Raw genomic sequence first — 14,445 nt, forward strand, 5'->3', positions numbered from 1 at the left:
CAGGGGTCTGTGCATCTTCAAATATCTCAGGAAAACACGAGGTATTAAATAGGACAGCTTTATAACCACCACCAAGATTTGTCAGAGTCCAACAACTTAGTCCAATTTAGGTCCTGAGTTACTGCTGCCTATTCTGGACAACTGGGGCAAGCAACAGGAACACAGCAGAATATCTGTCCCAGCAAATCTTTCATGAGCAGCTGAAGGCACACGTTAAATGTGCCAATTGTCAGAATCCTTTCAACACACAGCTCTTCAGGACGGGATTTAATACTAGAAAGGACATGCAAAGAGCTGCATAAGCATTAGTTTTGGGACAGGGGAGCCTATTTTATTTTGCCCTAAGCAACACTTGATGCCTTGGATGGAATTCAGATTCAGAATAAAATAGGTTTGCCTTCAAAACAGATCGCATAATTTGCTTTAGGTTTTAGTGCAATTTTCTTTTTAAACAGACCAAATCTTTAAGTTGCTCATAACTCAACTGTTTGAAAACAGCAACAAACTTAACTGCCCCCAAGGAAATATATTCTTATCCCCAAACTGAGACACATAGATTGGCCAGCTGAGCTGCAAGGAAACTGCTACAGCAGCATCTTGAATTAAACAGCAACCAGCAGTCCCCAGACAGCCCCGAGAATTGCAAATCTGAAGGTGTGACTTCTGTTTCGCAGATTTACTTTGCACCAATCAAAATAAACCCCAGCCATTAATACCCATTCCAAACCATGAAAACAGTTTAGCAGAAAGGGATAGAAGTGATAAGGCATTAAGCTTTTATGCCTGTATTTTATATCTCACAGCAAAGCGAGGCAACCAAGTAACACTTCAATACTTTGCTAAAATAAAGGCCTAAAATCACCAATCCGATCTACTCACCCTTTTCACCAGCATCCAGGGAAAGTTTCTTAATGTCATCAGTCAACGTATCCTGCAAGTGGTCTTGTCCATGCTCTGCATCATTATCATCAAATTGAGCTTCTATAATGACATCCGGACTTTGAGCATCGCCTTTTGCTGTCTCTTGTGGAATGCAAGTCCCCAGCATATCCTCAGGGACGTCTGATTCATGTGTGACTTCTGTTTCTTTGTCACTACCATCTGGCTTTATTACCTGAAGGAGCAGGGGATTAAAAAAACAGAGGCAAGCTAAATTACTGGACTGCAGAAAGAAAACATTATCTTTCCTTTTTCGTTTGCATCCCCAAGGAGCTGACAATGAATTGTGGGTGGCTGGTGGCACACTGCAATTGCCGTGTAATTAGCCACAGATATTGCACAATCAAAAGAGGTACCTCAGTAGGATAAAGACTGGCACGGCATAGCCTTTGCAATACCTCAACTGTGACAATAATGTATCCAAAGTGTATCTAGAGCATAACCATACAGTTCCTGCCAAGCCTCTAATCAGCTCTGCAGAAGTTAGGAATAAACACAGGCAGGGAGGAGAATACACTACAATTTAATAGGTTGCTTAGACCATTGTTCACCAAGATAGACTAATCATCCTGGGACATCCCAAAACTTAAGCAGTTCCAGTGAATGCTGGGATCATGTCAAAGCTCCTCCACACAATTAGGAACAGACTGAAAAAGCAGAGATTATAGAATGTGGTGCCCTGTGACCTGTGGAAGAACTGGACTGTGGCAGCTTGGTAAGGCACCAAGCTTGATGTTTATTTTAGGCTGTGTTTTTATTGTTAAGGGCACTCATTATTGCCATTGTTATTGCCATTACTCATACAAATCTCCAAATCAAATTACTGAAGAAGAGCCCAGCTCCCAGTGAAGCAGAACCAGGCCTGGATGGCATCTCTCATTGCATGTGACAGGGGCAGAAACTGCTCCAGCCCAGGATATAATGACCAAAGTGGTCGATACCTTGGACACACAAGCCTTTACCAGCATCCTTCATGCAACCAACAGTGAACTGCAAACACCTACACAGCTGGAGAACCTAGATCCAGGTTACAGTTCCCAAAAGGTTTATGTTTCACTCAAGCTGTGGTACTTCAGAGTGAGATGGAAATCAGTACAGAATAAGGAATAGCTTACTAAACATTAAAATTACAAAGATACTGGGTGAGTCCACTCCAATGCCCTCCCAGTGACTGAGCTCCCCTCCAGCTGGTGCTGGTAATTCCCCAGAGATGCTCCTCCAAGGTCCCCAGTCCTCAGCATCACAATCCAGTACATGACAGCAGCAACTCATGCCAACTCAAGACAAGTGAAGGGCCCTTTAAAAAATGCAATAAAGCAAAAGAAACAACTTTTTGGTAACATACTTTATATGATCTATGTAGGTGCTAGAAATAAACATAAATAACCTCAACAGGTTGCGGCAGATTGAATTACCTGAAGGTAACTGTTTCAAGTAAGAAAATATAAGTCAAAAAAGCTGCACAAATTATTCTTCAATAACTAAAAAGCAAATAAATCAAAATCAGACCCGAACAGAAAATACTTTCACAGCTTTACATACAAAGAGCTACAGTCATACTTTCAAGCAGTATCTATTTCTTTGTAAGCTTTTCACAATACATAACCAAAATAAAATCAATTTTAAAATGGGGCTGAATTCAAGTCTTTAAAAATAAAACTCAAATGACATTGCTGTGAACTCTTGTTACCTTTTGTGACTCTTCTTTCCATCTTTATTTTCATTTTTTAACATGTATATAATTTGTTACCATAGCAGATTTTGACTCAAACATTAAATTGTGACAAAAAAAGGGAAAAAAATTGGCAGGTGGGAAAATGGCTGATTATTAAACCTGGCTACATTTGGTACATAAAATACTGACACACAATGGTCTGGGCAAGAACAGTCTATTAGATTAGAGAGCTGACAAAGCTCCACACGCTAGTGACTCTGCCAGTGTACCTATCCAAAAGAAAACCAGTGTCAACAGTAATATTTGGACCCTACCATGGTCAGATGTGGATGTATTCAGCTCTTAAATTTCAGTTGCACCAGATGTGTGCAAGTGTGCAACTACAGCAGGAGCTCGTTTCCTTCAAGCCCTTCAAGTTTTTTCTGCATTTTTTTCTCTCCCAGTCTCTCTTGGAGAGTGGGAGATGTGGATTGGATCCTAAATTAGTATGTTTTCTGTATGTAAAGCAGCAAACAACATCAAATCTATCTCACGACAGGAAACACTTCTCCAAAGATGTGGCACTGGAAGGGTTATGCTTGAAAAGTTTATGTGGTTATTAAAGAAGGCAGCAGATATAGATTTCATTTTAAATGCTCTATGCTAAAATTGCTGTGCTTCCCCCAAGCTAGACGACACACACTGCTGCCACTAGCAGCACAATACTCCAGCTGTGACTACCTAAATCCCCAGTCACACTTTTCCCTTATGGATTTTCAAAAGGATTTTTCAGTAAAGTTTTCCAGAATCCACAAAATCATAACCTCCACACAGAGTAGATCAGCAGAATGACCAGATGCTGGAAAGCCTGGGCAATAGGATTTGTTTTCTTTTTATGGCCAAGACAGATCATTTAAGCTGACCTCATACATAACAGAGCAGGGAATTTCACCCAAAATTTCTCATATCACACCAAAAATTTAGGGAAGCTGCATATCACAAGACTGGAAAGCCATGTAAGATTTTACAAAACCGGGAGCTCGGTGGATACAATTACTCCATTTAAGAGGATCAGAGGTGCTGGCCAACATGAGCTCATCACACAGATTCCAAAGAGCAGGATCCTTCTGTCTATGAGCAGCAGAAAATCCAACCATGACACATTAGGCATTTCTTACAAGTGGCATCTCAGATTCAAGAATCTGATGATACTGCACTCTCCTGTTTCTTCTAACATTATTGCAGCTTATCCATGGCATAAAGCACACAGCTAGAAGGGGTCAGTTCTGATCACAGGCACAGAGTAAAACAAATGCACAATTGGCTCAGTCTATCTACACATATGCAATCATATGTGCAGTACAGAGTCCCATCCCCTGCTGGCAATGCAGCTGATCCTGCATGGACCTAGAAAAATGGGATTCCCCCTTGTGACACATGTATGAAATGTATGACCCCACTGACACCCAAACATCATTAAAGGCCCTTAAAGGAACTAAACTTCCTGATCTGGGAAGTAAAATGTCAATCTTATGGTTTTTATTTTTATATGCTCTTTAATAATAATTTAAAACAAATTTTAATATACATTTTGATAAAAGTCAATTGTTTCTTTGAATGCCTGATCCTGAAGACAGTGTCTGTATAAGTGTTCTTCCAGCTTAAAACAGACACCTATCACTGAACCTGATAGTTTCTGCCCCACTGGTGACTAGTTTGGTTTATAAAATCACAGCTGACAGAGCACAGGACATTTGAATGAAAATCCCTTTTCAACCATAAGTACAATAAAAACCAGCCAGTGGGCAAAACCATCCTGGCATGGATCTGTACAATGGAGCATCCAGCCTAGTCTTGAAGCAGCAATAGAATGACCAATAGTCCTTACTCAGGAGGAATTCATTCCAACAGAAAACTGAACTGGTAATCTGTGCATCTGAAAGCACAGGGCTTGCCTCCTGTGCTACAGAAGAAATGACCTCCTCTGCTAGAACCAATCTCTTATTTGTCCTGCTAGACCCCAGCTTTTCACAGACTTTTCACCTAAACCTCCACACAAAGACAAAGCCCAGACCTGGTTGCTCTCAGACAGAGTTTTTGCTGCTGCCTCCTCAGTGCCTGTAAACTGAAACAGCTGAACGTGAGCAGTGATTTTCAATAATCTTTGAGCTATTAACCCCAGGCTCTTTCCAATAAATGTACCAAGCCCCTGAAGTGTTTAAGCCTGACACTAATAGGTTTGCTTTTCTTTTTTATTCATCTCTGATCCTGACAAGCAATCCATGAATCCTCATAGATCTGACAAAGTGATGTGATTGCTGGATGACTACTGGACTAGACACAGCTGGATGAATGCACCTTGCATGGCTAAAAAATGCTGAAAACTTTCCATGGAGGGTCACTGCTTTCAATGGAACCTTGGGCAAAGAGATCTTCTTCACTGAAAGCATCTGGCAGGTAAGGAAGGAAGCTGAATTATCTTCACTACAGCCAGTTTGGACATAGATTCAATAAAAATTGAATTCTTCATCTCACTCCAAAAGCTGGTATTAAAAAGAGTATTTTCAGAAGGATACTGAGGCAGAATGGAGATTATATTTCTACATAAGTCAGTCAAAACTCTGTCTTCTAATGAGCACTCAAACTCAGGATGTGTTACTTGCCCAAAAGATTTTAGAAGTGACAAGCCATTAATGGCAACTCTCCTCCCTGGGGCAGACAGATGATGCAGAGATGTTCCTCATGCATGTACAGAAAGGTGCAGTCAATTCACCAGCAAGTGGGAGCTGAAGAAGGTACTCAGCATACAAAAAACTCACATTAAACAGGGAAGACTGAATGGGGGAACAGCTACAAGGGAAATAAGGTGTTAGCTAAGCCTACCTTCTAAAGTTTGCAAACCAAGGTAAGATATTTTTCTTCTGAAAAATACTTTGATCAAACACTGTTCTGCTTTAGCCAAACCAAGTTATTATGCTCAATACTGGGTAGGGAGACAAAGTTTAGGTCAGAGCTGCTGTCCTCCCTGCAGTTGAGCCTTAGTTAAGCAACAAGTCTCAGAAACAGGTTAAAAGCAGTTATTTCAAAGGGAGGACAGCTAAAAACAGGGGCTTTGGACCAAATCACCATCCCCTCGTTAAAAGGACCGTTGCTACCACAACACTAATACAAACACCACATTTCATACCAGGGCTGTGAACACCTGCATCTGTTCATCTCCCAGCTTTTGCCATATTAAACAGGCTGCACTTAAAAGCTGGTTCCCTAATGTTCCCTCACGAGGGAGTAGGAATGGAGCCTGGCTAACACGAGGATGCTGTCACAGCTCATACATACATACTAGAGCCAAGCTACCATAAATATTGTGAGGAAGAGCTTTGCTTTTCTGAAAGAGTAACCAAACAAAGGCTGGCTCACTCTAGCTCCTTCTTGGATAAAGAAAGGATGGCACTTCCAAGAAAATAAACACCTGTCCCAAGCACCCTTCCTTCTTTTCATAATCCCATATGCACCAAACTACTGGGAAGACAACAACTCAATAAAAGTGACTAGCCTCAGTAGGAGCAGTTATGGCATTACTTTTAAAATAACAATAATGTTATACTAAGGTTTGTTGTGGTTTGGGATTGGATTTTTTTTCATTACAATCTCTTAATTCTAAATCACTGGAAACACTTGCTAACAGCCCCCAGGATAGCTGTTTTATATTAACAGCACATTATAGTTTACATTTCAGACATCACATTGGATGCAATAATCATACAAACACCAATATTAAAATCTCTCCCTCTTGATTAGGAAAACACTACTTGTTCCTCCCCAAATAGACTCTGTTGTTCCCAGATGTCACACACAGTTTTGTCACAGCAGTCACTACAACACCATCCTGAGTGTGGATTCAAAGGGTAAATGATCTGAGTACACAAAGGCTTCTTGGAAACAGTGATTTTTCAGAATCTGCTCTGACTTGCACTCACTGCAGCAGGTGAGAAACGGGAAAGAAACAAATGAAATCTAAGGCTTGTGTTTTGAAAACAAAATATTGCGACAGATCTTCAGTATGGCCATCAAACCTGCTGAGACCCCAAAGCCATCTTGCCTGCCCTTCCCAGAGTCCTGCAACTCCTCTGCTGAGAGTCACCTGCAAAGTGAGTTTTTACTGCAGAGTTAATTCAAATAATCAGACTGAACATCCGTGTTTAGTCCAACCTGAGCAGACAGCCCTGCATCCAGGCTTGTCAGGCAGCTGCACAAGAAACACAATTAACTGCAGAAAAAACCCCCATATTTTGAAACAGCCACCTGAACTCACTAATTCTTTCTGCTTCTACCAATAAACCTCATTCCTCAGCTGTTCACTCATTTCTATGTGCTTCAGGCTGTACCAAAGCAATCTAGGTTATAGTGTGTTCCCTCCAAGTCCACCTGAAGTCCTTCTCCTACCATCTTGCACAAATAACCAGAAAAACAAGTGGAAAAGCATCAACAAGGAAAATTCTCAAGACTGACCTTTCTGAATCCTAAAGCCAAAACAAGGACTGTCTCCTCACCATGTACTTCCACTCCCTATCTTGTCTCTGACCTGTCATTTGCCTCTGAAATCTCCCCATTCCCATTCCCTGGCCCTCATCCCACACCTACAGTCTGCTTCCAAACATGTTTATCTACACCTCATTATCACTGACCAGGAGACAGTTGCCTCTGCCCTTGTCTCTCCTCAAGTCTACTGCTGCCTTCACTCCCTTCCTGCCACTTCTCTGTGGTCTCCCTGGACCCATTTCTTCCAAGTCTGGCTCTTGCACCACTGCCTGTAGGACACACAGCCCTGGGATCAGGACTATGTTTCCTCAGATCCATTCCACCTGGCTCTCCTAGCAGAATAAACAACTCCATCCATACAATCCTGCCTTTTGTACTCACTAACACCTGCTGAGAAGCAGGGAGAAGTTGTCAGAAGTAGCTGTCCCTGCTCAGCACAAGTACCCCACATGTCATGGATCAACCACTGCTGAGGGTAACAGTGTCAGAGACACGGGGCAGGACAATGTCCTTGATTCCCTTGCAGAGAACACTTTGCCATGGCCTTTGCAAGCAAGTCCACCCTGCTGGGAGCTGCTACCAAAGAGCTGTGTATTTCTATAGCCAGACCAACAAACTTGTTCCACACTTTCCACTCCTGCTGCCACCCCCGGGATTTGATCTGCTGCTAAAAAAGCTGCCTCTATTTTCAGAATACCTCCCAATGCTGCACCCACACACATTTCCCAAGGCACAGAAGTCCCTGGAGCAGAAGTGATACAGCAAACACCTCATCTCCCAGCTTCCCAGCCCACGTGCTAGATGCTGTCACACTTAAAGCACTGATGAACCCTTAGCCATAGCCCATCTCTCAAGTGAGAAAAGTCTGACCCCAGAGAAGCACAAAAGACTCACTTCAGCACCCAGCCTTTAACAACACCTAGGAATAAACCTCCCCCTGCACACTCACAAAATTCAAAGAAGCACAAACAGTTTCTTCACCTCCTACCAGCAAGTTCTTTTCATAAAAGAGGCCCTTAAGCTGGCAGCCTCCCTGCTGGACCCCAGTGAAATGTTCCTTGTACCTTTGTGCTGCCTGCTCCTCACAAGACCTCCCACTTTGGTGCATCTCATGAGCAGCATGCTGCACTCCAGGCCACAGCGAACTGGAAACAAGAGTGCAATGCACAGGGCCCAGCTCTGAGGCTGCCAGAACATATTGGTTTGAAACATCACAGAAAATATTCAGCTCCATATTTTCAACAGTAGCCAGGAAGAAAATGCATGGAACAGTTTTGAGAACTGTTTTTCAAAAGTCATTTAAATCAAATTATGCCCCATCCACACCAGCAGCAAAACCCTCTCTACTAACTGGAACTGGTTTTCTTTACTTGTGTGTGTGTTCTTTTCTTTTTGGTTTGACTTTTCTTTTTTTTTTTTTTTTCAAAAACTGTTTCCCAGCCATCTTTTTTTTGTAATCTGCACAGGCACTGCAACACTACAAGAATGGATGCCAGGACAAAACCTATGATGCACAGTCCCTAGAATAAATCACTCAAGAGGGGTGGATTAGAAGAGACCAACCTAAGGTTACATCTTCAAAGGTATGATTCTCTGAAATCCCTGCATTTTCAGCAAAAATTACTGCAAAAAGATACCCAGTTTACATCAGATGTAAAGAAGCAGACAGGCTTTTGGATCATTTGTAACTTCAAGACAATACCATGAATCAATACTATTTTAAAAGATGCAATAATTATACAGAGCATGGATGTAATCAGGAAAGAATCTACTTGTGCTGAGTGTGTATCATTTGAAAGCTGCAATGCCAAGCAAATCCACACCGTTGGCTTGCAGAAACCAAAGTATTATCCATTACTGCCTTTTTTTTTAAACAATACAAGCATGTACAAAAAACATATTTCCTGGAAACAATGTACTCTTTGAAGATTTAGTCAACATTTCACAAACCAAACAAGCCTGTACCCGCACGTGCCCGTAAGAAGAAACTGGGCTGACAATGCAAACTAATCAAAAAGTACTGGAAGGGCTATCCAAGATATTTGCATAGCTATACTTCCCAAGGGTTTGAAGTTTTCTTCAGAACTGTATAAAAATTATTTCCCATGTGTCTAAGAAAATCTCTTACTGATCAACACTTTAACTCATCAGGAAACAAATCAACCAAGCATCTACATGTTGGGGCTGATACCTTAAGCCCCTCACTTGCAGTTTTTGTTCCTTCTGATTGGGCTCTAAGTGCCAGCTCCCAGGGGTCTCAGGCCCACGCATGCTGTGACACACTTTCAAAGCCCAGAATGGGACACCTGGGACAAAACACATACTGTTCAGGAAGTGCACAGGGGCCAAGAAAAGCAATAGAAATTTCCACAGTTAACTTGCATTACTGGTTGCCAGTAAGCCTCTTATTATGAAAACCCATAATTGGAAACTGTCATATTACAGAACAATTTATGGAAGTTTTCGGACTACGTATGCCCCAGTGGGAACTTCCTTTGACTGGTGTGTTCCATCAGCCCAGCTCTGCTTATTTATTCACACAGTGGGATAAGAGCATCAGGAACCTAAACAAGTCATCACTAAAGCATCACTGAGACTCCCACTCTAGAAATGCTTCAAATAGGTTTTCATTTCTTAGCCTTTCCAGTCATCCATCTTCATGGCTGCATTCAGTCAACTTCTGGGCTGCCCTGTCTTTATTTCTTTTCATCTTCTACAGAAACATTCTTGCATTTGTTTTGTGTTTCACTGCTCCTCTAAGGATATGGAAGGCAAAATGCAGCTGCTCTGGGCTGAGTGCATCCCACTATGCCTGTCTCAACCCCATCAAAAGAGCTTGCCAAAATTAGGTCCTACTCCTATGGTCTCTACCTTATCACACTAGGGAAACTGGAATCTACATTAATTTCCAAATCAGATTTCAACTGCTTTAAAATATGGCTCCAGCCAAGAACAGCAGCCTCCCCCAATGCCAGCATGATACTGTGTAAGTCACCTGCACAAAACCACCCAGTGCTTCCTTTGTAAATAGTATGGTTTGGTGTGAAGGTAAGGAGATCTGGTAACAAGTGATGGAGACGCATTGCAGGAAACTTTTAGCAACACAAGACTGGAAACCCACTTTAACACTATATTTTCCGTGCAGGAGCCAGCAGGTACCATTGGATAGAGTGGTTCTAACTATGAGCAGCTCCATCCTCTAGGAAGTGGACTGAGCCATAACTATACCTGTGTTTTATCATGCTGTACTGCTGCCACTTCCAGCCATGCATGCCAAGGCCACTATGAATCCAGTACCTTCCTCATCACCCCAGGACAGGCTGGAAGAGATTTATGCTCAGGGGAAGCTGTGGCAGAACAGGAGCAGCCAGGCTGAAGAGGACCACCTGCACACAAAAGGAACTGGAGGAGATAATCCCTGCAAGCACAGTAAGTGGAGGAAAAGAAAAACAGATGATTCACTGGGGATTAAAAGAGAACAGTTTCCTCAACTGTTGAGACCTTTCTGTGTCCCTGTAAAGTAGTTTCTGAAGAGACAAGCTGTGAGGCAAATGTACTACTTCACTTGGCTTGGTATCAGCAAATTCTGACCCTGGACAGAACCTCACTGCAACACAGAGAGCCAAGGGACTGTGGAAGAGAAGAGGGAGATGACAGCAGCACAATTTTGGTCAAAGATTCCTGCAAATACACAGGCTGGGTTATCACACTGGGAAGGCTCACCTGTGAGCTAAAACTGCTAAAAGTCCATTTATTTGAGCAAGGAGTCCTTGAATGCCTACTTAGAAAGTGGAGGTGGGACTGATTTCATATTAAATCCCTACTACTGGCAGGAAATCTCAGGCTTCCGTATCCATCTTAGACTTTCAACAAGTTCCTTTCAAAGTGCATAAAGAAAATAATCCTGCTCTCAGTTGCCTGTGACTTTTGGAAACTCACTCAAGCCAAGTTGCCCAGTTTACAACACTTGACACTGTGCTAGACAGACCTGCACTCTCTGTCCTGAAGATGTTACACTTGAATTTCACACAGCTAGAAAGGCAAAGTCCAAGTTTGAAAAGAAGGCTGAAAATAGCAAAGCATGCACATGTGGTAAGGCAACAAACACAAATATCTGAACAATTTTCATATATTAAGTATTTATTAAGTATTTCAGGTCACTCTGCTCCATAGGAATTAAAGAACATGCCAAAAAAACATACATTAGGCAGAGTGGGAAGGCAGGTGTCCCAGGAAAAAGTGAGGGTGTATTTCCTCACTCAGAAAATGGGGATGACATTTGGTTTACATTCACATGTGAGGATTAATGTTTTCAAATACTTCAAAGCATTACTTCACTCTTGAGGTCTTATCAGAGACAATAACACTTCAGTTGGGTTTCAACAAACAGAGGGAGGCTTTCTCTCTTCTTCCCACCCAGGGAACAAGGCTTAACCACAGACCATGTTCAGGGTTTCAGAACCCCAGATTTCACAGCAGAAACTCACATAATTAAAGACTAGCATTAGTTTATTTACAGCTGCTGCTTGAAATCAAGACAGAATAGAAACAAATGTCACACAGCTCTAAAAACAAAACACCAATTATTTTTTATGTTGTTGGGATAAAAAAATTTATTCTTATTTCCACACATAAAGCTAACAGGCTCATCACTATACAGAGCAATCAGTGAATTCCTATTTAAAGATGATCTGAGACATCCTTCAGTTGTATCACACCTGGAAATATCACTAGGACAGCAAAACAGAAGCAAAATCATTAATGACTCCACAGTTATAACCATAGTATAGCTATCTCTTCGTAATTTCCAGGCACTTACTAATAAGAATTTTTGATAATTTAGTTATCCATGCCTTTCCAAAATTAGTTCATATCTCAGACAAAACATTTAAAACCAAAATTTTAACTAGTTTAGAACCAAATTATCTGATTCCAAAATGTTTAGATAATTGTCTATTATACTAACAAAAACCCTTGCAGTTTCCACTGAAATATATTCACTGAAATTGCCTCCAGCAGCAAAACTAGTTCACCAAGGTGTTCTCCAGAACCTGTGTGATTTATTCGTGTTATGCAGCTTCATCGATGAATACACAATAGCAATAGTACCAAAAACTTAGCACTTTTTAAAAGTGAGCACAAAACCTGCCACAACAGAAGACATTCTAAAAGGAAAGGCAAAGAGCATCACTGGTCTGTTTCCAGGGAATTGGTATGTCTGCCTATTCCTACTGGAAGGCACAAAACCACCCACTGACCCCTATCTCCTTCCCAGGGTTATTTGTTTTTCAGTTGTGCTCAGCTACCCTGGTCAGAAACAGGCACACACCATGCTGAGTGCTGCACCAAACCATCCATAACATTGTGGATGCTCAACAGAACTTTTAGGAAGCTTCTGTCAAAGACAAAGCACATTAGCAGAGGAGAATAAAGGAGCACAAGGTGACACAAAGACTGCATTTGAAGGGAGCCCATATTAAGGGAAGTCAAAGCAAACTAGGATCTCAAGGCACAGTAAAGATGGGTGATGCTCAACATTTTGCTGAGGACTTATATTGCTGCAGTGTTTTTTCTTCTCCCAGTGAAAACAACCAGTATTACCAGGTTTCCTCCTGAAATGGGGCAGGGAACAACTGCTGGCATTTGCGTCACCAGGATCTGCTCACATTACTCGGTGACGAATCTCATTAAACAGCAACACCTCAAGCAAAGAATCTATAGCTCAGTTTGTTTACATTTACCTTTAGCAACATGACATGCTTCATTAAATTTTGAAGCAGTGTTTCTTAGAAGAGTAAAATGCATCAGCATTCACCACCAGGCTTTTCAGCTTATTTTCATGACGTCAATATTCAGATTTATTTAATCCAGTGAAAATATACATTGATTGAACATGGTCTCAGAGCATCTCCAGTAGCACTGAAAAATGGAGTAAGTAGGAATGGCATATTTTTATTGCTTTCCTTCAGAAATAGATTTACCATCACCATAAAAAAACCTTTCCCAGTGGTGGGAAGAGCTGGTCACTACAGAGTTCCCTGATTCTTGATGCCAGGTACCTTCTGCTCTGTTTTTCCTGCCCAGCAATAAATGCTGTTTTGTCAAAAGCTTTTCCATAGAATTAATCAAAAGTTACACTTAATTGTTATAACTCAACTTAAAACGTAATGCAGAACATGGGACTAATACTGGGGGTTTCTGTTGTGCTACTTCCTTACAAGCTGAGTTTTGTTAACAACAGATTTCACTGTGTACTTCACCTGTGTAACCTCAACTTACAAAGTAGTTCAGGTTTTCCTTTCCTCTCTCAAAATTCATTAAAAAGTCTTACTTGAGCTGAGATGTTGTACACAAGTTCTCTGCCAAGAACAAATTTTTACAACTTAGTTTTAAGCTCCTTTAAAAAAAATCCAGAAATTTATAATGGAAACACTGACAGTGCCCATAATCACAAGTACAGAAACTTTATTGCAATAGGTAGTTTGCATTCCATCCAAAAAGAAAGAAAAGTTGGTCTCTCAACCAAATTCCACATGCATTCTGTAACAATGGCCAATTATGAGATCAGTAAAAACAGGTGCAAATAAAAAATACTGGGGGTTTAAACACTGATGATGGCAGCATAAAGCCATCACCTTGGTCATTAAACTCTGATTGCACAAGAAGTTGGTTTTTTTTTTTAGAAAGTCTTGAATTACTTTATAACTCACTTCTCCTGGGCAAACTCTTCCTCTAGTGATCATCACAGGCTGACTTGGCAAATCTTTGAATCATGCTTCCAAGTCCTAGCAGCTTGGCCATTCCCAGTTATTAGTAATAGAGGATTTATATTCAGTTTTGTCAATTATGTCTCTTGGTTTAGCCTGACTAAGCCCTCCACTACACATGTGCAGCTCAGTCACACAACAGCCAGATATTCCCAGTGACAGACTCTACCCTACAGCTTATCCTGAGTTCTCCCCCCTGCCTGAGAACACTTTCTGTGTGCCAGTAGGAAATGGATGGCTGCACACTGCAGCAAACTGCATCTCACAGGCTGTACAAAAGCAGGGATGGGCTTCCTACAGCACTGCCCAGAAGAGTAAGTTGTACCTCAAACAGAAAGCATCAGGATTCACCTTTAGCAATACATTCCTCTTAATATTCTGAACACATTTCCAACTCTCTTAAAACATGCAGCAAAGACTGAAACACAAAATGCAGGAATGCAAGAAAAATTATGCACTTGGTTACATTAAAAAGGTATAAAGCCAAGGTGCACACAGGGAAGCAGAACAGCATCAAGTGTTAAGCTCATTCGACACACAAAATAA

At 41.4% G+C, this 14,445-nt stretch overlaps 1 protein-coding gene across 3 annotated transcripts in view; it reads right to left on the reverse strand.

The window, feature by feature from the left end:
* Nucleotides 1–14,445, reverse strand: part of DIS3L2 (DIS3 like 3'-5' exoribonuclease 2) — a 178,185-nt gene that overhangs the window by 120,117 nt on the left and 43,623 nt on the right. For all 3 annotated transcript variants that reach the window (XM_056499071.1, XM_056499070.1, XM_056499072.1), the window contains one exon: nt 880–1,114. In XM_056499071.1, the coding sequence (XP_056355046.1) occupies nt 880–1,114 (235 nt within the window). The remainder of the gene's footprint in view (nt 1–879; nt 1,115–14,445) is intronic.

Source organism: Oenanthe melanoleuca, chromosome 9 (genome assembly GCF_029582105.1).
Source record: "Oenanthe melanoleuca isolate GR-GAL-2019-014 chromosome 9, OMel1.0, whole genome shotgun sequence".
In the NCBI taxonomy this organism is placed as follows: domain Eukaryota; kingdom Metazoa; phylum Chordata; class Aves; order Passeriformes; family Muscicapidae; genus Oenanthe; species Oenanthe melanoleuca.